Genomic DNA, 24,925 nt, shown 5'->3' with positions numbered 1-24,925 from the left:
TCATTGGACGTCTTTCGCCACAGAAATAATAAACATAAAGATAGCGAGTTCATTTTGCATTTCCATTAAACTCGGGTATATTCAGACACATTTCACGTACACAAGGGATGTCAAAAAATGAAACGGAACAAATATGCACATGCGCTAGCGTACGAAGACCAGACAATGCGCGCAGCAATGCGGACCATGAAATGAATAGCACGGAATTTGTAGTAACCGGTTTGAAACACTCGGAGGTCGACGCTTAGTTGCATATTTAAAGCGTTCCCGCGGCCCGTTCACATCACCTGCTCATTCGCCTGGCATGCATCGCTTCTAGTTATTCAGAGCATCGCATTTCAGATGCGAAGCAGCTTAAGGCGGGGCTTTGTCCATCGATCCCTCCCGCGGCGTCCACACCCCCACTGCGCATGCGCGTCCCCTCTCCCTCTCTCTCCTCTCCTGCGCTCCCCCTCTCGCGCGCCTCATTCTCTCCTGCGCAACGCCACGATGAGCGTCCACGCCCCTCTGCGCATGCGCGTCCCCTCCCTCTCTCTCCTACGCTCCCCCTCCTCTCGCGCGCCTATCAACCGCGCTCCCCACTCGCCGTGTGAGATTTTACGGCCAGGCTAGAGGATCGACACGACGCGCGTAGCGTTCCTCTTCGCGTTCCACGACGCTTTGAATGGATGGATGCAGCTTACGGCGCGGGACTTCGCCCCAGCTTAAGAACCTGGCGAGCCAGCTCCTAAAAAAATTACACCATGTCCCCGCTGCTTCGCATCTACACATGGTTCCCTTTAGCGGGAGATGGTGCAACATTTTTACGCCATATGGAATGTTCCAAAGAGATTTCTCCCAATTCATACGCTTATAAGGCAGAACTAAAGACAAAAACAAAAGTGTTGTTTGCTGGACTATAAACACAAACACTAAATGTTTTGTTGGATATCAGCACTTCCAAGAAGTTCTACTTCTCTGATTACATTTGTTCTTGTATTTCTTTTGCAGGTGAGACAGTGGTGCAAATCGCGACACCCCAGACTCTAAAAAAAAAGGAGTATATGTGTTACCATTTTCGGTGAGTCCTGACTTGCCACGTATATGACTATCTTTAAAGGGTCCCTAAATCACCCAGATATCGAAATTTAGTTGTGGTGTTGCAGTCGTGCACAAGTCTACAACAACACGTAGCCGTGAGAATTTTTCGAAACGGTGCCGTAATGACGGAGTTACACGGGTTTGATGATGCAAAAGAGGCTCTCGCTCGTTTAACTCTTTCCTTCGCTAAGCTCCTTTCGTCGGCTCATCTCTCCTCCAGGCCGAGTGTTCCTCCTCGCCGTGCGAGGAGAAGAGCAGCAAGCCCGCGTACCTGCGAGCGGACAAACAGGGGCTGTGGATGACGAGCAGGCGACACGTTGACGTAACGGCGAACGATGAGGGGATGAGGAATGCCGAAAGGCACGGAGAGGAGGAGGGATTGTTTCTTGGGATTTCTGGGGCGTCCGCGGCTCGTAGCGCTACCGCGTTTGGCATTGTAGATCGTGACGGCATTCTGAAGTCGATGCACGCGTTTACTTGAAATGTTTTAAAAAAAAAAACAAAAAAAAATGCCAGGCCTGCGCGGAAAGCGCAGCACAGTCACAGCGAAAGCTGGAAGAGCGGCATTTCTAAAGCCCGTTGGGGCTACTAATACAAGTACACTAGCAAGGCACCCACTACGCCATAAATCACAATATTTGTGAAATTGGGAAGCACCCACAACGCCATTATTCGTCATTGTGCGCAGAAGCGAGGTTCCAGCTAGACATATGTAAGGCATTATGTGCACTTTGTTTACGTGACGACTGATGACGATGAAGAATTGTGGCTCAGCCCTTTCTAATGGGTTTTAAACGGCTCACCAGTTACGTAATTCGCATTGTGTGACACCCGGTCGCTATTTAACTCTCCCACCATGCAATATAACATATATTGACGTGAGAAAGAGATACAGAGAGAAGGGAGAAGAACTTTATTGAGACCCTGAGGAAATGGATGATGGGCTCATGGGCTTCCTTGGCAACCAATGCAAGTGCACTTGCGAGGAACCCACTACGCTATAAATCATAATTTCTGTGAAGTAGGGAAGCAGCCACTATGCCATTTTTCGTCGTTCAACGGAGAGCCGTGGTACCCGCTAAAAACATGTAAGGCATTATGCGCACTTTGTTGGTGTTGTGCCTGATGACGATGAAGAATTATTGCAGAGCCCCTTGTAGTGGGTTGGAAGCATCCAACAGCCCACTCGTTGCGCAATTAGGATTGTGTGACGCCTGGTTACATAATTCGCGTTGTGTGGTGCGTGGTTGTTATTTCACTCTTCTACCACACTAAATTACATATGTTAATGTGGTTCCTTCTGAAGATGAAGCCTGTATAGCGTCGTTTTGCAAGGCAGTTCCAAGCACCGGCATGGCTCTGGGAACGGTCGTGTTTTTGATGTTCTCCGCTACAAAGGATCAATCGGCTTCAAGCCGAGGTACTGCCCAGGTTTCTACCAGCAGTAATGACTACCGTATCGTCCTGCCCCGTCTTCCTACTGGTAAGCTCGTCGCTGACTCCGTTTTCCTGCATGCAGACCTTGCTGGCCGTCCATACCGAGCGCAGGACTTTCGAGATGCCCTCCGGAATATCATAGATCTTGCTGATATAACCTCGATCGGACAGTTTCAAATGTCACATGTCTGGATGGTGACTTGCAGGACTGCGCTATCTAAAGTGAAGATAGTAACCTGTGGTGAATTCTTTGTTCGAGGACGAAGATGCGTCGTTATAGACCCTGAACCCACGGAAGTTAAAATGAAGCTGTTATGGCTCCCTGAACGCCTGGAAGATATTTATGTGCACGAAGCCTTTCAGCCTTTCGGAAAGATCAAGTCGATTTCAGCGGAAACTTGGAGGGTGTCAGAAATGGAACAGATGAGGACCCTTAACCGAGACGTTGTACTGGCACTTGGTGACGGAGTCCGTGTCTCCGACATCCCGCACCTACTCTCAGTTTGTGGTCTACAAAGCCTAGTGCTGATTCCCGGCAGGCCACCTTTATGCCTTCGTTGCAACAAAGTAGGACACCACGCTGCGATGATTGTCGGCGGTTTGGACATACGGCTGAAGAATGTGTGGCGACGTATGCCAATAAATTACGACATCGCATGCGACCACCTGAAGATGCGTTTCCAGAACATATCATGGACGCTACGGAAGTCCTCGATGCAACGGGAGACCTTCCATGTGCTGCCGTCGCTGAGCCCTGTGCTGTTGACAAAGACGCAGCTAGTGACTGTGCTGGAGCGGAGAAATCTAAACAAGCGTCAAACACCGTAGATGTGACAGACAGCGGAGAGAAGGAAGCGGTACCTGCACATGATCAGTCTTGACACAAAAGGAAAGCCCCAGCAGTAATGCTGATGTAGAAACGCCACGTGAGAAGCTAACTAGTGCCGATGTGCGAGAATCCGTCGATGTTTCCATAAGTAAGCGCCCTGCATCGTCAAACCCTGAGACGAGTGAGGAAAGTGATTCGGCGGTTGGCCCAAGACAATCACGACGTCGGAGATCATCAAAGCATGCAGGAAAGTGCAGACGTTCAAGATCAAGGAGGCCTGGTGGCGGTAACGGGGAGCATTCACGCGCCCCTTCCCCACCAGACCGGCGTATGCAGCTCTGATAAAAGTGTAGACACCATGGCGCTGCCTCAGAAAGTCACTTTTGCAACGATCAACGTATGTGGACTTCGATCCAAGCAGAAGCAGGTGCAGCTCCGCCGGTTGCTGTTCAGCCATCACCTTGACTTCGTCGCCGTTCAAGAAACGAAGATCGAGAGTGAAGTGGATACGGAGAGGGCCTTGCGGCCATATCTCTCCGTATTTGATGTAATTGTTTCGCACGCTGTAGGCCTATCGGCGGGCTGCCTTTTGTTTCTTAGGAAGAGTTTACCTTATTCTTCTGTTGCTTATAATGTTGACAGAGGGGCGGCTTATACAATGCGACTTTATGCTGTATGGTTTGCCGTGGCGCCTAATCAATGTATATGCCTTCAATGATGCACCGCGGCGCACTAATTTCTTTGAAAGCTTGGCCACTTTGCTAGATCCTGACCGTAACATTCTGCTCATGGGTGATTTCAACTGTGTTTGCAGTCCGTATGATCGTACTGGGTTTAGCCGCAGCGATAAGAGTGCTGAAGTGCTATCTCTGATAGTTCAAAATGCGGGACTTGTTGACATAGGAGCAATGAATAGATTACCCTCATATACACATGCACAGGGTAGTACTCACACTAGAATTGATCGCATTTATGTTTCAGCGCCTCTTATTTCTCGTGACCTGTCATGCAAAACGGAGCCTATTTCGTTCTCAGATCACTGCATTGTTGTGGGGCAGATTGGTCATAACACTCGATCAATTTCAGACCGCAGTGGGCACTCTGGAAACTCAACTCTTCAATTGTGAGTGACCAGGAATTTACTGTTCGCGTGCGCGTAGCCCTGAGGCGTTGCGTCGGCTGACATGCCTTTGTTTGCCTCTTGGGAATTTTCAAACAAGAAGTTCGGACAGTAGCTATCGAAATCGGATCAGTGCGGGGCTTTTACAGAAGGTTAGAACAAAAGATGTTACTAAAGAATCTTGAAAACTTATATGAATTTGAATGTGAGGCGCCTGGTTGTTACACAGACGAAATCGCTAATGCCAAATGCGCACTCCAGAGGTACGACACCTTACGCTACAGAGGTGCCCGTGTTCGATCACGCAATACTCGTACTTTGCATTCAGAGGAACCCACACGTCAAGCCTTACTCGATGAATGCCGCAACGCAAAAAGCAAATTTATACCAGATTTATATTCGCAAGGGTCATTGGTAACTAATACAAGTGAAATCATGACAGAATTTGAAGCTTATTACAAAGCATTGTTCAGCGATTCCTATGAAAAACAGAATGAAGATCTCGTAACGCAGTTTCTGTCATTTGTGACTCCTTTATCTGACGAAGAGTGTGAGTCTATTAGTGGGCCTATCACTTTAAAAGAAATAGAACTCGCCGTTGACCAGTTACCGATGTCGAAAACGCCAGGACCCGACGGAATGTCGGGCGAGTTTTACAAAACCTTTAAATCCTTACTGTGCCCGGTACTGCTGGACATTTTCACGCAGAGTTTGAATCTGGGGACCCTTCCTCAATCTTTTACAAGAAGCCACACCGTCCTAATTCCGAAATACTCAGATAGAGAAAAGCTTCGTCATGTTGACGGCTACAGACCGATTACACTGTGTAACGTTGACTATAAAATTTTTGCAAAAATACTATCAAACAGACTACAATTTGCAATGTCAATTCTTATTGGCGCCCACCAGACTGCGGCCTGAAAGGTCGTTCAATACAAACCAACATACACATTGCCCGCACAGTATTGGAACATTCTTCCCACTCGTATGACCAACTGGCAATGTTACAAGTAGATTTAGCGAAGGCGTTTGATCGGGTTCGTCATTCCTTTCTATTTTCTCTTTTAGACCATGCTAACATTGGTTCCACTATATTCAAAGGTATAAAACTATGCTACAGTGATTGTTCAACTCGTTTGATTGTTAATGGCCACCTGTCAAAACCTGTGTCGATTCACTCTTCTGTGAAGCAAGGCTGTCCGTTGTCGCCACTGCTTTTTGCCCTCTATTTGGAACCACTGTGCTTAAGCGTGATTCGATCTTGCAATGTTCATGGTTTCAGTGTTTATGGAAATGAGGTGAAAGTATTAGCGTATGCAGATGACCTGGCGTTTTTTGTACAGACATTTCCAGCATAACAACAGTGGTGTCCACTATTCGGGAATTCGGAACCATTTCTGGTGCACGAATGAACTTTGCTAAAAGTTTAGGACTGTGGTTTGGCCCGTGGGCTTATAAACCAACGAATTTCGAGGGTATTGCATGGTCTTGTGTGCCACCGAAATACCTTGGCGTTCCATTGGATGCATATAAGTCAAGCGCACATTATTGGAAAGAACGTGTACCCAGCCTAAAGCGTTACGCCCAACGTTTATTCCCCATAACCTCTCAATTTTTGGCAGAGCTAAAGCATGCAATCTATTCCTGGCAACAAAATTATTCTACGTACTGCAAATACTACATTGTTCCAGGGTTTACATTCAGAAGTTTCACCGAATCTTTGCTACCTTTATTTGGTCATCAAGTTACGACCGATGAGGCGTGACAATGTTTTTAGACCAGTTTGTGCAGGTGGTCTTGGGTTGGTGCATCTCTTTATTAGACAATTGGTGTCCCGTTTTTTATTTTCGGGACTGCGATCATCCGCTGCTTCGAACATTTTTACAAGTGAATCTCGTCGATGTTTTACCAAGTTTAGTGGTATCTGCTAATTGTGCCTCGCCTCCCTATTTGCAAGGATTCATGCGTGAAGTGTATGAATCAGTGCGGTTTTTGACAGTAAGATTCTCTAATGACTATTTATTCTCTAGTTCACGAAAAGATCTATATAATGCCATATTAGATATGTTGTTTCCTGCACCTTTGTACCGCTCACTATATGCTGGATTGCCTGGACACGACGTGCTTGTGCGTGTGAAGAAAATGCCTATTTCACCAACATCCAAGACATTCTTCTACAAAGTGCATACACAGACGCTGCCTGTGAAGACCTGGTTAAGCAGCAAAGGCATCTTTGTATCTTCAGTTAACTGTCGCCTCTGTGAAGTTCCGGAAACTATAGAACATTGCTTCATCAGCTGTAAAGACGCCATACTCTTCTGGGACGTTCTACAAAGGGCTTTTAAAAAACAACTCGATTTAAATTCGTATAGCATACGTTATCTCATGCCACCCAAAAGCCATTCTATTCCTGTTGACATGCTATTACTAATGGGTATGCACAGTTTATGGAAAACTCGCATGTTAGACAGACATGCGGAACCCATGGTATCATCGCGGTTGCATCTCATTCAAATGGCTCTTCAGCTAAAAGACTTTTACAAACAATTAGAGTTTCAACCGGACTGGTATCCACTCTTCATGAAATGTATAGCTTTAATACCCTTTTAGGCTTCTGTGTACGCTTGTACGCTGGTAGAGACCGCCTTGAATATTTTGTTCGCTATGTATGCTAGTTACACACATTTGTAATAATACCATGAAAGAAAAAAAAAAAAGCACCGGCATGGCTCAGAGGTAATACTGGGCTCCCACGCAGAGGGCCCAGGTTCGAACCTCGTTCCATCCTGGAATTTTTTCTTATTTTTTTTTTTTTCTTATTTCGAGCGATAGTGGTTACGGACACCGGCGGCGGCGGCGGCGGCGGCGGACAACTACGCCACCAAAAACGGCCGTTGAAATGATCTCATAACAGCTTTCGCTGTAAAATATTGGACGTGGTTTAGGTGCCCTTTAAAGGGACAGGTGAACTCTCTATTGCGCCCCACAAATCTTCGACGAGCGTATCATGATCTTCAAACTGTGTTCACGTGTCTCTTTATAGTGATTCATATACGTGGTAAGGGATGACTCACAGAAAACGTCAAATGACTCTTTCTCTTCTTTTTGCGCAAGAGATGGCCCAGTGTGTGGATGTGCCACGCAGGTGAAGTAAAACTTCCGGACCTGTTACACCCACAGCTCCATCAAGTCCGACCATCCGCCAAAGTCAAGGAAAACGGAAGTGTCATAAACTGGACGAGTTGTGCACATTCGAACACGAGCAAGGCAGATGTGGAATGGGTGCAACATGTACTTATCCGGAGCTGAACCAAATGAGCCCTTCAGGCGTCTGTGCAATTGACGCTACCAAGAACAGCCGTGCATAGGCTGCAGAAGCGGCTGAAGCTGCAATCCTAAAATTACTGCTATCCTAAAAAGCTGCAATACTGCACACGCGCCAACCATGTTGAACACAAAGCATTTGCAATTGATGATATGAAATGTATCGGTGAGAGTCGGATTCTATAGAAATGGTCATGCTTTCGGACGAAGTATGCCGGGGTGGCAAGCCGATAAAATCCGCGGACATGGGGTTCGGACAACCTCTACGTAAGCCCAGAAATCGTGCGCGACAATCTACAGGTATGCGGGTGGTGTGACCTCCTTCATGTCTCTCTGGTGGGATCGTTTTGATACGCAGAGGCGTCAAACTGCCGCGACCGCTAATCCGCACACGTTGGAACAGTTGACATTTCCGAATGTCGGACACCTGCGACCTGACATTCTCCTGCAGCGTTATTGCGACCCACCTCAGTGGATCTCAATTGTTAGAAGTGCTTCGGACGACGCATTGCCGATTCGCTGGATTATATTCGGCAAGGGCCCAGTACCCGGGCTCCTATAGCATATGAGTACTACTTTTTTATTTTTACGAAGCTTTGCTTAGGACGCGGTTAAAATGATGCAGTGGGGTACCTGCAAGAACAGCGAGTGCGCTTTACCACAGAACATGAACGCGTTACGGAGGACATGCTAGGGCAGGCGGAATGATATCTCTTAGATAACCTGCGTCCTACGGATAGCGCACACATCTAATTCTGCTGAACGTTTACTAAATTTTAGGTTTTGTGTGAACACTGCGCCGCTGACAAGCAGCACATTTCTCTTTGTTCCCATTTCTTTCCTGTACACGTTATCGACGTTGAAAAGGTCATTTTAGGACGCCTAGTTTTCCAGTAGTGGACTTAAATTCGCGCACAATAAAGACGTTTCAAAACGCCATTTCTGCATTTCTGAAGTCTTTCAAAGGGAGCAATTTCTACGAATGCTTTCATGAAAATATTCATTCCTTGCCTGCCGGAGATGATGGCCGCCGCATCCTTCCAACCTTCGATCTCTAGGACCACGTCTTCGTGCCCGATGTCCTTGAACGTAGTCAATGCCTCCCAGAGGTTCCTTCCGTCTACGTCACCGAGGTCCGAAACGTCTCCGCCTTGTAAGTGTATGGGTGAAACAAAATAATAAGCAGCAAATATTGAGCTTGCCGTCGGTGTGTACGCGAAAGCGTACGGACCCAGACGCATATTACAAGATGCACAATTCCGTCTGTTGGTTCTATTATTCAGCACTCCTTTATTTTCCGCCCTCATGACGTCAAAGAACTGAGTTCCGAGTGTTGAAGAATGATACTTATTCCATGGGCAGCATATGCTATACGCACTCAATAACTGCATTAGAATTGAAGGAAGACCGCGTTTCTGTTATCACAGTTGGTAAGCAACATGATCACTTTTATACATCCTTCGGCTCACGCTAAACAATATCAGCCAGAGCTGAGCAGTTATGGTAGAGCACGAATAAATGTGGTTTCCAGGGAAAGAGAAAAAATAGGCGAATTGACATCTGGAATAGAAATCATGTTAGTTTTTCTTTTTTTTTTTGCTATCTAACGCCATTTCACGTCTCAACTGACATGTTGGCCTTCAGATATGAAGTGAACAGGAGAGGGGCGACGGGGTTCTGACATCGTGCCGTGGGCCGTATAATAGTGACCCGCGGGCCGCAGGTTGCCGAACCCTGTTTTCGACGAAAACAAACTTTTGTTAAGGTATTTCTTTCTTGGAGGCCGCCGACAGCTTAAGTGCTGTACTCCTCGCAGTCAGTAAACGGACTGCACTCAGCTATTTACAGCTTTCTTACGGTTCCAGTGGTAAAGTGGACGTAGAGGCTTTTCCTGCAGCAATTTCCACAGTCGTGTGATAATTCAGGTATGATTACATGCATACGAATCTCAATGACCATTATTAAGCTTAAATCGTCGGTGAAGGACGCTGGGCATACATTGATTAGTTCTACAAGCCCGTCATCACCCGTGATTTCGAGCATTCAGACGCACCACACACACTTGAATGAGTCGCACAGGCAAATACTGACGTTTTATGGACTGGTAAAAATGTTTCGATTGGCCCCTCTCACTGGCCTTACGCCTTGTAGCATTAAATGCACAATTGGTTGGATTCAGGTCGTAACACAGTACGGCCAATGTTAACAGAGGTTGCGCTTAACACTATATACATGGCACATTGCAATGTGGGCGTATTAACCGAAAGTTCGCACAAGGGCTACGTGGCACCTAATAACGTTACACTATGGGCGTTTTTGTCAGCATTAAGCCACGTTTCTTAAGTAGGCGAAAAATATGTAGGGCAATCTCGCTGCCCGCGTCAGTAAACACATAATGGTGTGAAGCGGCTCACAGTGGACTCTGGATGCGTAAAGGAGCCGGTACTGCCCCAGGGAAAAAAGATCAACTTCCTACCAAGCAATGTTATGTCCATAGTTTCACCAAAGCTTTGTGTCAAGAAATTTCTTCCTTGAGCTTAAGTTCACAAGGTTCCTGCACTGGCAGGAAATTTAGTTTCGTAATAACATGTCTTGAGAATACATATTTTGGTGTTATATTGCAATGACTCAGTATGGTCATGTTATCGCAGAAGGGGCCTATCGCCGGAGTTTTTGACGCAAAATAAGAGCAACTCGTGCACAAACATGCTCATCTGCAAACAGCACAATACCTGCAGCCGCGTATAGTGTGGGCCCCCAGTCGACAATGTGCATCAGCTGCTGCGAAGGTCGTCGTGGTCGGCAGCTGTTTAGTCGTCCATACCAGAGCACCGCCGGTACTCGCATGCCCCCTTCCCACATGTCCCCCTTGGAGCCACGCAAGGGCCAGTTGTTGCCAGTGTTGGGAACACTTAGCGAAGCGTCCATCGGCCCACCCCCGTTGTCGCTGGTGAACACCACCACGCTGTCGGCGAGCATGTCGCGCGACTGAAGCGCCGACAAAACCTCACCCACAGAGTGATCCAGGACGTGGAGTGCGCCTGCAATGAATCAGCAGAGATGACAGTGTTTGCTGGTAGGGACTTTAGTGGTCACGCTGATGAGCGGGTGCGAGAGGGTCGTGCTCCGATGTCGCGGTCGGTGAAAGACGTGGTGACATCGGCACATCGACTGTAGCACCGCCGCAACGTAATGGCTACCATCGTGGACGCAAGCATCGGCATTACTAGCGACGTTTGAATTTTTTTCTCCCAGCGTATAACGGGACTTTGTGCAACCACGGTGCCTCGTGAGCGTGACTAGGTTGCAGTCACAATGTGTTATAATTGGCATTGTTGTTTTCTTTCGTTTTTCTCTTTTTTGGTCTTGAATGTTGTAGGTTTTTGAAAACTAGCTTCTCGTCTTTTCCCGCCCAAACTGCAACGTAACACAAAGTAAGGCTAGCAGCTAACTCCCTTAGGATCCAAACTGGTGTTCCTCTACAGAACGCTGGCGTAAGAAAACACAACCGCCGCAGCGAGCACAGTGGCCTCCAGGTATCTATCCCTTCAAAGAAATGTATGCGGTGAGAGCACAGTACGTAAAAGCGTATGAGCCGCTGTTCTCTCTGGCGAGATAGCACGCGTGTCACCGCGGACGACGATGCCCTTTTGAATAAAGTTGGCAGATTCTGCTCGAGCAACGCAAGCCTAGCCTCAAGCACCCCCTCATGCACATTCGCGCGACGGAGATGGCCAACGCATTTCATCTCTGCTTGAGCTGCGACCGTCGGGAGCCGCGCATGTTTTCACTCGCACATGAAACACATGACGCACGGGGCAATGCTGGCAATTGCACAAGGATGTTGCAACGGCGTTTCACAACGATGTTGGCGGTTCACAACGCGTCGACATAGGAAGCTGTGGGATGTACTATTAATACACACACTCTATTTGCGTTGCGGGACGGCTTTAATCTATCAAAATAAGCGGGGGATATGGGTTTTATAAGTGACTAGACGCAAAATATGCCGGCAGGCCTCCATATTAAATTACGAATGACATACAAGGGGTGGGTTCCTGCGCTCCTGCTCGGCTCAGGGAACTTGATGTTGCCTGTAGAACTCCCACACATATCTGCACGCTGCGCGCTTGTATCAACTGAAGTCCTTTTACAGATGTCTGGGATATGTTGTGCACATCTTGAACTTGGTTACAGCGCAACACTAGACAAGGACAAAAGAAGGAAACGGAACAACACGGCGCTGACTCTCAGTTTCAGTTTCAGTTTATTGATATCAAAAGGTAATACAAGATTAGCGAATATACAGGCGAGGGTCCCAAAGTAAAAGAACTGTAGTGGGACCCTCGGTTCATTATACAACTGATATTGTATAGAAAAATTGTCAAATATATATATGTAGCACGTGCATGACCCGTGACATGCGCAAGACACAAAGAAACACCAAGGCAGCATTGTCAAAATTATAGATAATAAAGATTGGCGCAGGTAACTAAATTCCTTCTCATGAAGAGCGATTGGTGGTTCACTAATACAAGTCCTGCCTCTAGTCGTTATGTTGTAGGCCTCAGCGATTTCCCTTGTCAGTTGGTCCGCATATTTAAAAATGACAGTGGTTTTGTTAAAGATGAGACGACAACCACATCTTACGCACAGCAGTATTGTGCACGGCTTACGAACAGCAGACGGTCTTCTGTCGAATGAGAGCGCAATATACATAGAGCATTTACGCTCATGTTGCCCCCAACTTTTTTCCCACGTTTTTTTTTTAATTTTGTTTTTCTGAGAACTTTTTTTCAGTTGATGTTTAGAGGCGGACGAACTAAGCTGTTCAAATTCCAAAGTCAAGTTATCGCAGTTTCGCTGTCGCCTGCGTTATATTTCAAGCAGTCACCGCCTTACTTGAATGGCGTACTTGTCTAAAGTTACAGCGCAATATATCACCGTAATTCACTTTGACGTTCTTGTACAAACACAGAATTGATCTCATGTAACGGAGCACTGCGCCAGGTGAAATGACATGACTGCGCACAAAATAGGGGGCAGCAGAACAAAAAAGAGTGGACTGATGTATAGGACTGAGCAGCAAAGCCCTGGAAGCTGATAGATTTAACCTGACATCCTTGTTATATTGACAATTGCAGAGCTTTTATTCTGCTGACATCTGCAGCGAGCTCTTGCTTTGTCTTAGCACGCGTGAAGAGTGTACCAGGAGTGTACATAAAGGTGGTCACTATTTCTTTTTGTTTTTTTTTTGAAGAGAGAAAAAAACGATCCGTTACCATTTATCAGAAGGCATTCAAAAGTTCCGGAGTCAACGCTGGTTATGTAGCGGACAATGCGCGTTCGCATTTGTCAACTCACCTGCAAAGACGCTGCGGTTATAGTTTGTGATGTAGCTGTACTTATCCACAGTCTCTTGTGGTGCCTCAGGCTTGGTATCTTCGCAGGTGGAATGAACTGCTTGGTAGCTCAGGTACAGAAATAGGGGCTGTAAGAAACCACCATGAACATATGTCCTGTACACATTATATACACTGTAATCATAAGTGTTAGTACATGATTGCCTAATTTACTATCGTAGTTTATTTCGCATTGGAAGTATTTGAGTTTCCACCGCTTACAGGCTGACTAGCGCTGGTTTTTCGACTTCATTTGTCGGGTCGGCTCCTGAGCAATTCCTAATCAAACTAAGAAGCAAAGTGCCCTCGATTAATCGATCGTATGCCTGACATAGCGAGCACGAAAGATTTCCTGCGATTCCTTATGCGCATTCGATTTCGCACAGGTTGAAGAAAGTTGCGGGACAGTTTCGTGTTGATGTTTTGTTGCTGATTTTTTTTTTGCGGGTCAAAAAGAAGGGGTAGTTTGTGTGGAGTGATTGACAGGCGTGCAAAGACAGATGCAAGAGCAAATGACAAGGCTTGTTCTGCCAAGCTTTTTAATAAGTATACCATGTGTTTTTCTGTGGCGGTATGTAGAACTCCTTCCACGTACAGCAGCGTCCACATCGGTCAGACTCGATTGTTTATCAACAGTAATTCGAAAGAACACGCTAATTTGTTAAATGGAAGAGAATCATCCCATCTTGCCAGTCATCTTGCCAGTCATGATCAGAGGGCAGGGAAGATCGCTGATGCATCGCCGAGGCAGCCACAATGCTTAGATTAAAAGCAATTGCATTACGCAGCAATCGGTTTCGCTATCTGAAGAACAGATTGTGTTCATTGATCGTTCATAGGCATGTATGTGTTTTTACGTGCAATCCCTTCCCATGGTTACTGTATACAGGGTGCCGCAGCTAACTGTAGTCAGAGTTTAAAAATATGCCGAAGCACTCTATCGCGACGCGACCCAAAGCATGTTACTGACTAGTGTGTAGAGTGTCACACCCTTTTTGTGCTCTCTTCGATTGCTTAATAAAACAACAAAAATGAGCGAACTTTTCATGTAACGAAGCTGGACAAGAGATTCCAAAGAGAAAGTAGTAGATTGCTTAGCAAAACGCCCGATTAGACATTTTCTAACTTTGTGCCTATTAAGTATTAGTGTTTCTGTGTTTACTACAGATGCCCGACAAATACAAAAATATACCACGTGACATGCCCGCTTGCGCACTTTGATTCCAAGGCTCCCTAAAAGAATATCCATTTCTTCTTCTTGATTTCAACTATGATGTCCTTAACCCCCGTTTGTTCCCTGACCCACTCTGCTCTCTTCCTGTCTCTTAAGGTTACACCTATCATTTTCCTTTCCATCACTCGCTGCGTCGTCCTGAATTTAAGTTGAACCCTCTTTGTAAGTCTCCAGGTTTCTGCTCCGTAGGTAAGTACCGGTGAGATGCAGCTGTTATATACCTTCCTCTTGAGGGATAGTGGTAGATTACCATTCATGATTTGATAGTGCTTGCCGATTGAGCCCCATGCCATCCTTATTCTTCTAGTTATTTCACTCTCATGGTTCGGCTCCGCGGTTACTACATGTCCTAAGTAGACGTACTCCTTTACAACTTCCAGTGTCTCGCCACCTATCGCAAAGAATATGCTTCCCTCGTGGCGGTTCATGGCAGCGATAAGCAAACGTAGCGGTTATCGGTTGCGCTACCGCAAGCAACAGTTGCGTCATCGCAGAGCCAGCCCCGTTGCCCTTTAGGCATTTTAAGCGCCAGCCCACAAGGCCAAATGCGATGGTCGTTTCCACGTGGGAAATTACGGAGAACAGCAATCGAGGCGCGCATAGGCGTACAGGCGGGCATGTGACGTGGTATTTTTGTATTACGCAACAAGTTATATTGTTCTTCCAAATTGCCATTTTGCATAATCAAGCGCGAGGCGATGTTGCATCATTCTTCATGCTTCAGCTTAGTTTTCCCACATCGTCATCCTTATTCAAGATCTTTTTTTGTGGTAAGTGGTGTTACTATGAGGAAGAAAGGGGCGATTTACGCGCAACGTTTGAATGTTCCCGCGTCATGTGTCTGACTGAGGCAGGATGCATGACACTGGGCAACATTCGAGCAAATATACGCAAGCCAGGTGACGACTATTCTTGTACGGCAGATGGGCGTCGCAAGTATGCTAGTTTGATTTAGTCTGGAGCATATTCACTAATTACATGGCTGCATATAATTATATGGATGCAGCGTTGGCGGCTTTGATGCCGGTTGTGAAGGGTATTGTTTTGGAGTTGGGAATCCTAAAACTCGCATGGAAGGAGTGTTCTCATAGTAACACCCTTGTTACTATGAGGACCAAGTCTACCAGATGAGAGTCGGGTGTACTCAACGATCTTAACTAAGGGCGTTCAAAAGCAGCTAAGGCGGGAAATGACCATGCAATAAATACTTCAACGCTTACGAGTGGTAAAAATGATTATTATGTAACTCGGTTCCAACAGCTACGCGCTCCATTCATTGGCGCCTTTAATATCGGAGGTTCGGAAGGGAAGTTCGGTGCTTTCCCGAACATCAGCGAATGAGCAGGCTTCTGATTGGCTGATGTGAAGAAGAAGACCTGCATGAATCGCCATGCCAATATTACGCGAAGCAGCTACAATATGTTATATGGCGTTTACCTCTTCAACATTGTGATTGGCGATGATGTGTTTAGCTTCGTCTGTGAAGGCTTGCGTCGAGTACGTGCCTCTGAGGTCGGTGACAGCTTTCGTTGAATGGCCAACGTTGCGCCAGAGGTCCAAACCGCATAGGCCTTGTAGCTGCAAATCGCGGCGCCGCATGAATGAGGGCTACTTTGGTAAGTCCGCACCGGAACGCTTATGCAATGTGATGCGCGGTGTAATGGGAAATTTTCTGTTGGAAAGAAACTTTAATCCATGCTACAACGATAGATTTAAGCTCGTTAATTTGTTTACAATTCTGCGATGGCGGAACCGAGAAACGCTGCGTCCACTTGAAAACCGGTTTCAACTGCTGAACATATATCTTTACTAAAACGGCCGAATCGAGTGTGGCATCAATAACCGCTGTGAAAACAGTTTAAATGTGATCTCATGCTCTTCTAGGTAATTCACTACTTGCGTATGTACAGTATGACTTGCTCGAGAAATTTACATGTGTTGCGAGTTAATGAGATAGGACGATGCTTACGTGGAACCGAACGGTCGCCTGTTATGGTATTTCCATCACTTCTGCTATTCGCCAGTCACGATGAATGTTACCCTGTCGTATGACAGGGAAAACTGCGGGAGGGATATCATTTGGGAAAGCTATTTACTTTAGACATTGGCACACTTGGCATTTCTCAGTATCTCATTACAGAAATCAAGGTGACCAGAGCTACTAGCGGTTTTAAGGTTACTCAACAAGGCGTGAATACCGGGGTTGCTGATGAGAATTTATTGCATGAACATGTTAGACACTGCCGCAGAGAACTTCTCATTACGTGAGATATTGCTCGCGAGGTTATGCAAGATCACGCCAGGTCATTTAAAGAGCATGGTGAAAACACTCATATAGCGGAACGAAGACGCCATAGCTCAGCGGTAGCTTGCAGTCGCGCGCGGCAAGGAGAGATTACAAGCGGAGCGCAAATTTGCCAGTTTATCAAGCGCCTTATCTTCACACATAGGCCCGCACTCGCGCTATTTAAAGGGCTGTGACACAGCATTTTTTTCGTCGCACAACAGATTGCGGCTATTGGTGGAAAGCTAGCTGAAACCAAAAGCGGCGTTAAGATATGATGCGCTCGCTACCACGGGGTGCCGCCACCTGCCGGGCGCCGCGCCCTGTGGTCGGCTAACATTACACGGTTGCAACACTATGCGCTCTGGAATCGCACCTGGACAGAGCGACTGTGTTTAATGACACGTGGTCATGGTCACAACTCGCGCTGGAAGTAGCTTCTTTCCGCCGTGTCATCCCTTCCTACGCAGCTTCCAGGTCATCGTCGGGACGTAAGAGAGAAAACGCTTAAGACGCGCGACGATTCTTTTATAGCTCCGCTCATTTTTATTAGATTAAAGCATTTCGGCGGCGATGAATGTGGGATGCAATAAAGTCCGATACTGAGGTCAATCGATGATTACTTGGAAAAGTGGTTTAGGATCAACTAAAAAATTTGGTAGGTATTGCGGTCCACATTGAATGATACTTATTTTTATTTTCAAGTTAGGCAAACTGTTGTACATTTTAAACAATACCGGGTAATATAGTTACATGCGAAAATCATGAGTATTGACACAACAGCTAGCTAACAATAATTAAATGAGCTATAGACCTTTACTGGTGTTTATTGTAAAGAACCGCTAAGTAGGCTTAAGAGCTTTAGAAAGAGTTATTGTGTACGATATGTGACACGTAAAGTAATATACACGTAAATATAAAAACTAACCAAGCTGCCGCGCTAGCTTAGCAGGTAAGATTTGTCACTGCTGCGCTCGAGGACGATGGTTCGATTTTCTCCCACGTCCGCCGTATTTCTATCGGAGCGAAATGAAAGGACGACCGTGTGCTTAGGCCCAAGGTGCGTTAGAGTACCCGGGGTGTTACAATTTATTCGAGTCCTCCACTACTGGGTACCTGTTATCATATCGTGGTTAACTTGCTGCTATATAAGCTCAACAGAAACTTCCGTAGGTGAGCTCAGTAGACAATATAAAAATAAAACATATTTTGGGCATGTTCAGACGTTGAAAGACGTTTAAGGGTCTTATACCACTCAAATTTCAAAGACAGTATAGTAATTTGTTCTCTACATCACTACCTTTCATAAAGGCGGTATCTCCTCTTCGTCACTTATTTCTTCAGAAAACTCGCGAGCGATGTCACTACTACCCGCTCAGCCCATCAGAATTCACATACCTTGCTCAATTGCAATCGAAGAAGTGCGTGTGACTAGTACTCGCTTGAAGCGGAGTTTTTCTCGAACAGAAAATTGCATGGTTTTCTGTTTCAAATTTCTGAGTTTTCCGCTCAGCGGAGACATTTTGAACATTGTAACACGATTTCCTCCATTTGACAAACGCGCCACTAGCGTTCGTTTGGAAGGCTCAAACCTGGGGAGCAGCTATAAGAATTTCCACCGTGCAATCTGCCGCGTTCAGGTCCGTGACGCATTTGAATTTTCCTCGTGCACATGAGCCCAACCAGCCATAGACTTGTGTCGGAGCCTTGTGCTACGGCAATGGCAAACTTTTCTCGACCACGACAGTTTCCATGAATTCGGCCGCGTTCTAATTCTTTTCAAGGACTATCTTCGCAATTTCAAACCCTTCAACGGCGTAAATGCATTGGCTACAATGGCCATGACTGTCTCTTTTTGTTTCTTAGACGAATAAGGCTTTGAGGGTGCAGTGGTGCGCGGAGCGATAAGATACAAAGGCGTTTACGTTTAATCATTTCTTCCGTGTAAAGAGAACACTGCTGGCTACTCACATCTGTGACGGTGTGATTATAATAGGCCATTTCGCCGTTGTAGTATCCGAAGAACGTGTCAAAACCGCGCCATGTTGGTGTGTGCTCCATGCTCCTATATCCCAGGTGCCACTGCGGTCGAATGTAAGGAGAAAGCACTTGACGAGATAAATGGCGAACACAGGTTGAGCAGGGGAGTCAGCAAAGGTATCGTCTGAGATCGCTTATTCATGTGTACAGTAGCATACTGGCTAAATTTAGAAACAGTTCAACAAGGAGTAAACAATACACGTGTTGCATTGCAGCATTCGTACTACGTCTGTAATTTTAGGGTATACAGGCTACAGTAATCAGGTAACATGTGCTCATAAGGGCCCTCCAGAGACGGGCCTAGTTACGAAAGACCACACACCATGAGAGCAGGATTGATAATGAGCTAAGGCACGTTTCTGTTGCCACCGTTATGATTTGCAACGTCTATTCTCGCCTTTCAGCGGCGGCCGAAATGGACAGTCCACAATATGCACACTTCTTCCATAGCCACAAATTTAAAAGCGGGAAATGGCGAAAGAGCCGACTGGGTGCGCTCTCTCGGCGCAAAGTTTTCGGCCGCTTCCACATGATACCGCTTCTTTGCATTTGTGCTGACCGTCCCAGCGTTCAATTATGCGACCTTCGAGCAACTCGGGCTGTCTCGGGATCCCAACACACGTTACACGACGGCGTTTGCTGTCACGACGTGAAACTACATGGCCATTCTCTGCGTGCGCCCACCGGCTGCCAACTCCAAAAATGGACGAGGACCAATTTCGATAGTTGCAACAGGGGTGCAGTGGTTAGCGTGCTGGTAACTGTGGCGGTGTGGCCGAGGTTCGAATCATAACCGTGTACCTTTTTTGTTCTTCTGTCAAGGCTTTTCTGCTGCTGCTTTTGATGTCGCCTCGGACACACAACATGCCAAGTAATGCTCTAGCATTATTCTAACAAGGTAATACTTATAACCGCGGCGTCACCTTAACCAGGTAGATGCTACGGAGCTCACCTTTCCGACCATATGAGTGCTGTATCCCAGCCGCTTGAACCACTGCGGTAGAAGCTCGTACTTCAATGGTACGGCGGCCTTCGCGGCTGGCACGAGTACCCCGTAGCCCACGCCTGTTTTGACACCGATAAACAGCACGAAGGTCAAACACAGAGCATACGCCATTTGCAAAGACGCGAAGTGTTTCAACGTCGACCGTAGCGGCCTAAACAGAGAAAAAAATATTAGCAGTGTTGTGCTGTCCAGTTAGGGGGTTATCGTTGGCTTATAATCGCCGCTAAGACGCATGTTGCAATCGTGGCGTCGAATACTCCTCTGTATTCACGGGCGTGAATAACAACGATAAATCCCTCGTAGGACAACACAACAAAGAAGATGTACATTGTCAAAGGTTGCGCCCTTTAGCTGAAGTAGCTGGCTTATCCCCACGACTTTGATGGTTTTCAGGCTTTTCATCTGATTCAACGATAATTTAGTTCGAGGAAGTTTTGACCCACTCACACGCACGCTTTCTATTGTAATTGGAAGTCTCGTTTATTGAGTGTGGTACTGTTCTGAAGTCTGCGAAAAAGAGAAAATAGCGATCCACTAATGAGATCTTGATCGGGCTCAACCGCAGCCGCCTATGTAGATTAACATCCACCGAACGGCCCAAATTTAACACTCTGACGTAATTGTGCTACATGAGCTTCCTGTATACTTGAGTAACACTGATGTCGTATCCGAGGTGCACAGCAGCGAATAGCTGGAACAAATATGGGCATAGGACCCTTATCGTTACACCGTGCAAATAAAAAGGTGCAACTACAAAACGCGCGGTGAAGGCACTTAGCATTTTCACCCCATTTAAAATATGCAAAGATCTTTAATAAAATACACATAATTCTGCCGGCGGACATGAAGGAACCCACATTCTACTCTACATAAGGTAGGGGATCGTGGACAGAAGAGCACTATGTGTCGAAGGGTATGAAAGCAAAAAATTGGCCGCGTATCTGCGTGATTCGCTGCAAATGTCGTCGAAAGACGATAGTCTTCTGCCGGCCATACTACATGAGTTCTCCTCCTCTATGTTGAATCGCCGCATCTGGCTCATAGCGTCGCATTTGCAGCGCGGCCCGAAAAAGACTAGCATTTTCAGCGCCGGCTAAGAAACACTACGGTCTTTAGAATTAAGTATCTGTATTTTCTGGATATGGAACATACCACCTAATACTTACGTATTGATGTTGCACCTCAGATATGCGTAACAGTTGCTTTTTGATCGACAATGTCCACAAGTATGAAAGGCGCTCCCAGTTCAAGATGGCTGGGTGTTCAGAAAGTGGTTAAACTTCGGCCAGGTGGCTGAATCGGGTGCCAGACAGACAAACAAAAGGAAAGACAGACAGACAAAAATGTCTGTGTTTAAGTTCCCCAAGAAAGACTATCGTCTTTAAAGCGACAGGAAGGGGAAGATGGAAGGTTGCGATGAAAAAATCCGTAAACAGGGGGTGGGTGCTCGAGCCGACGTTTCGACAAGTGGACTTGTTTTCTTCAAGGCTGGAACTGATTTCCTTAGCTATCGTATGTATATGCTTCGTGCCCTCTCCACCACAAGGGAGAAGAAGGGAGGGCAAATGCCAGAGTGGGAATGGGGAAAGGGGGAGAGGCCGCCGTGACGAACGGGGTGAGTCATAAGGAAGGCGTAAAAAAACAAAATGAGAAAAGGAACAAAAATTGGGGAGGGGAGGACATGCGTTTCGCTGAATCATTGTCAGTGGAAGCACATGGCACTTTAAGAATAGTAGGTTCGAAATTCCTAGAAGAAGGGCTTAACTCTCATTGGTTTTCATGTGTAAATAAAATACCGGACAGATTCAAGGGTCCCTTAGAAACGTTAATACCTGCTGGCTGGAGTGTATTGAACTTGTGAATAAGGTATGACTCCGTATTTTCTGTCGCTTGGGGACCGGAAGTTTGACTGAAGTATGTAAAGTTTGAGATCATCGAAGTTGCGCTCTACTACATTAAAATGCTGTGCCACTGCTTTGGGTAACTTCTTCGCCGTGTCTGCGCGATGCCCGTTTAATCTAACATTAACAGGTTGTCCCGTTTCTCCAATGTACCGTTTTTGGCAATATGAAGATTGGATCATGTAGATAACGTTTGAACTAGTACAGGTAAAACTAGATTTATATGATGGACGTAATCACTGCCGGTGCTTTTAACTATAACGTCATCTTGAAGATGTTTACAAGTCTAACATCTTGGACGAGAACAAGGTGTTATGTGGGCAGTAGAATGAGGGTTTATTTTGCATGCACTAACATGTCCTTAAAATTCCTATTGCGGCGTTACACGACCTTCGGTATACTCCGGGAAACGCTTTTCTAAGGCTCTCGTTGCTTGCCAGTATTCGGTAATACTTACGGAGGATATTATTTATGTTGGGGTAGCGCATTGAGTATTTGGTTATAAATGCTGACAGCTGGTTAGGCTGTGGCACGGGGGCCTTTGTTCTAGTGATGATTCCTATCTAGTTGACATGCTTCGTGAAGATTGTTAGAGCATCATGCGGGTAATTTCTTTTAACTAATGTTTCCTTTAGGTTGCTTAAGTGGTGAACGTAGTCATGTCATCGTTACAGATCCTTCTATACGCCTCGCCTGTCCTACAATATCCCCTGTTTGCAGTGTCGCGGGTGATGTCTAGTGTAATCTAGGTATTGCTGGCGTCTGTAATTTTTCTGTAAAGTGTGTTTTCAATTTCCTGCTTCAATAGATACCGTCGTGTCAAGGAAGTTAATTTCACTGGAAGAATGGTGCATGGTGAATTTAATACTAGAGTGAAACCTGTTACAGTGGTCAATGAATGCGTGTAGTGTACTTACGCCATGTTCCCATATGATAAATATGTCGCCTATATAACAGAGACAGGTGGAAGGGTTCACTGGACATGATTTCAACAGCTCTGATTCAAACTGTTTCATAAAAATGTTGGCGTATGTTGGCGCAGAATGGATTCCCATACTAGTGCCGAAAGTTTGCAGGTAGTGAACGAGTCAAATTCAAAATAATTTAGCGTCAGGACTAATTTCAGTAACGATAGGAAACTTCAGCATTATGTGTTTGCTTGCTTCTATGAGGATTTTGAGACCGCTTCAATTCCTTCCGTGATTGAATCACCGAAGGGATTGAAGCGATTGAAGGGATGTCAACTAGATAGGAAATCATCACTAGCTCAAGGGGTCCCCGTAGCACCGCAACCAGCCGCCAGCATTATAATCAAGTACTCAAATCCGCTACCAAACATAAATAATATTCTCCGTAAGTATTACCCAATACTGGCAAGCAACGAGCGCCTTAGAGAAGCGTTTCCCGGACTACGAAAGGTCGTGTTTCACCGCAATAGGAATTTTAGGGACATGTAAGTGCATGCAAAAGTAAACCCCCATTTACTGCCCACATAACACCTTATTCTCGTCCAAGATGTAAGACTTGTAAACACCTTCAAGATGACGTATTCGCCGCGAGATCGGGCTACAGGCGGCAGCACCGTCGCCGCGCTAGTGTGGATAGGCGGTTGACGGCGCGTATACAAACGCACAAAACAGCGCTTAGTTGTGAGCGGTTTGCCCGATTCGGCAAACAAAATGTGTTCACTGCAGCTTTCTGGTATATGTGCGCTGTTCATTCCCGAATTAATGCACGAAACGCGCCGAACGTTACTATTACTTGTGAGAGAAGCGCATCCTAGCTGCCAACGAACGGGTTACTCGCCTTCGGCAACAGTCGGGTCTTCGCAATGACTGACGTTTTTTCTTTCTGTTTTATTGTACATGTTTAGCTTGTGTTCAGCCTACTATGCACATACTGTAGCGCGATTGAATTAAGTGCTACTTCTTGTTCATCTGGATACCCCCAAACAAAAAGAAAGCCCGTATTCCTGCACGATGAGTTCAAAAGCACGGTGCCTGCGTGCCAAATATTCGTCCGCACTTCTTATTCAGTTCTCCATGAAATGCAGGACAGTTGATAGGTTACTGAGGAAAGCTACGTGGCTGACAGCGACGGGACGCTTAACACGCACACGTTGTTTGTATCCAGTAACAGTACACAAAGGTAACTGTATAACAGCACGTAACTTTCTTCGAATGATTATTTGCACAACATAATGGAACAAGGCAGGTTATTTCACGGGACCAAATACGTTTTTCATGCGATAATGTCCGCGCCTTCCGTCAATCTATACAACGCACACAAACGCTCAAGGTAATGTAAAGAAAAGAAAAAAAGATGTGGCTACGCGTGAAATTACTACGACATAAATGTAAAGTAGGCCTTTTGGAGTAATTGTGACAATCACGGCTCCTAACGCGCACCTTACCTAAGTCACGGATGGTATAAAATTTCGTCACAAGTTAAAATTGCGCAAGGCAACTCAGTTTTGCAATTCCGTGTCATTCCATTTTCTGTCTTTTAGGGAACAATTTAGGTACCAAAGTGTCAGACGGACTGACAGAAATATTTCCGTGTACTGGGACCAGGACCGTACAAAGCTAAACTCGTGGCGTCGTAACCTATAAACGACAGCCCCGAAGTTATGCAACCAACCAACGCGCAAGTGCATGAGAGCCTCTTTTTTTACCACCGAGCCGCCGCTTAGAGGCTATAGTCACATGAGTTTTAATATTCTCATCTTTAGGACAACGCCAAGTGCACTTTGCAAGGCGCTTGAACCACAGAGCGGCACCTACACCGAGATGACTCGTGAACGAAGGGTACGACGACAACAAACAGCACTCTCGACAAGTGCTCATGATCTTATTACAGTACAATACAGACGATGAAGGCCAAATGCTTTTACATCATGTTAGGCATTACGTACGTGCGTTATGCACTAATGCAACGGAAACAAAATCCTTTTGAGGACCTGCATGACGTACGCGCACATAAACATAACGTGGCTAGCAGACGACGCATGAGAGCAACACACTAGGCGCGGTTCAGACAGAAGCCGCCCAGGCGGTGACTCCGCTCCGATCTCGCGCGCCAATAGTTAAAAGCACAGGAAGTAAATTACGTTTATCATATAAAATCTAGTTTACCTGCACTAGTCAAACGTTATCTACATGAGCGAATCTTCATATTGCCAAAACGGTACATGGACGAAACGGGAACCTGTAATGTTAGATTAAACGGGCATTCGCGCGGACACGGCAGAACTAACCCAAAGCAGTGG

At 46.1% G+C, this 24,925-nt stretch overlaps 1 protein-coding gene across 1 annotated transcript in view; it reads right to left on the bottom strand.

Annotated features, from left to right (window-relative positions):
• The window catches only part of LOC119376481 (arylsulfatase B-like), a gene marked incomplete at its 5' end in the record, with an annotated part of 34,859 nt that extends 15,044 nt beyond the window's left edge, over window positions 1-19,815 (bottom strand). The window contains 6 exons of the mRNA XM_037646292.1: window positions 8,802-8,940; window positions 10,523-10,831; window positions 13,155-13,281; window positions 15,864-16,004; window positions 18,682-18,792; window positions 19,703-19,815. Of these exons, the coding sequence (XP_037502220.1) occupies window positions 8,802-8,940; window positions 10,523-10,831; window positions 13,155-13,281; window positions 15,864-16,004; window positions 18,682-18,792; window positions 19,703-19,815 (940 nt within the window). The remainder of the gene's footprint in view (window positions 1-8,801; window positions 8,941-10,522; window positions 10,832-13,154; window positions 13,282-15,863; window positions 16,005-18,681; window positions 18,793-19,702) is intronic.
• Window positions 19,816-24,925: the final 5,110 nt, after the last annotated feature.

The sequence above is a fragment of the Rhipicephalus sanguineus genome, unplaced genomic scaffold, assembly GCF_013339695.2.
Source record: "Rhipicephalus sanguineus isolate Rsan-2018 unplaced genomic scaffold, BIME_Rsan_1.4 Seq12225, whole genome shotgun sequence".
NCBI lineage: Eukaryota > Metazoa > Arthropoda > Arachnida > Ixodida > Ixodidae > Rhipicephalus > Rhipicephalus sanguineus.
This window is presented reverse-complemented; position numbering and strand designations above follow the sequence as displayed.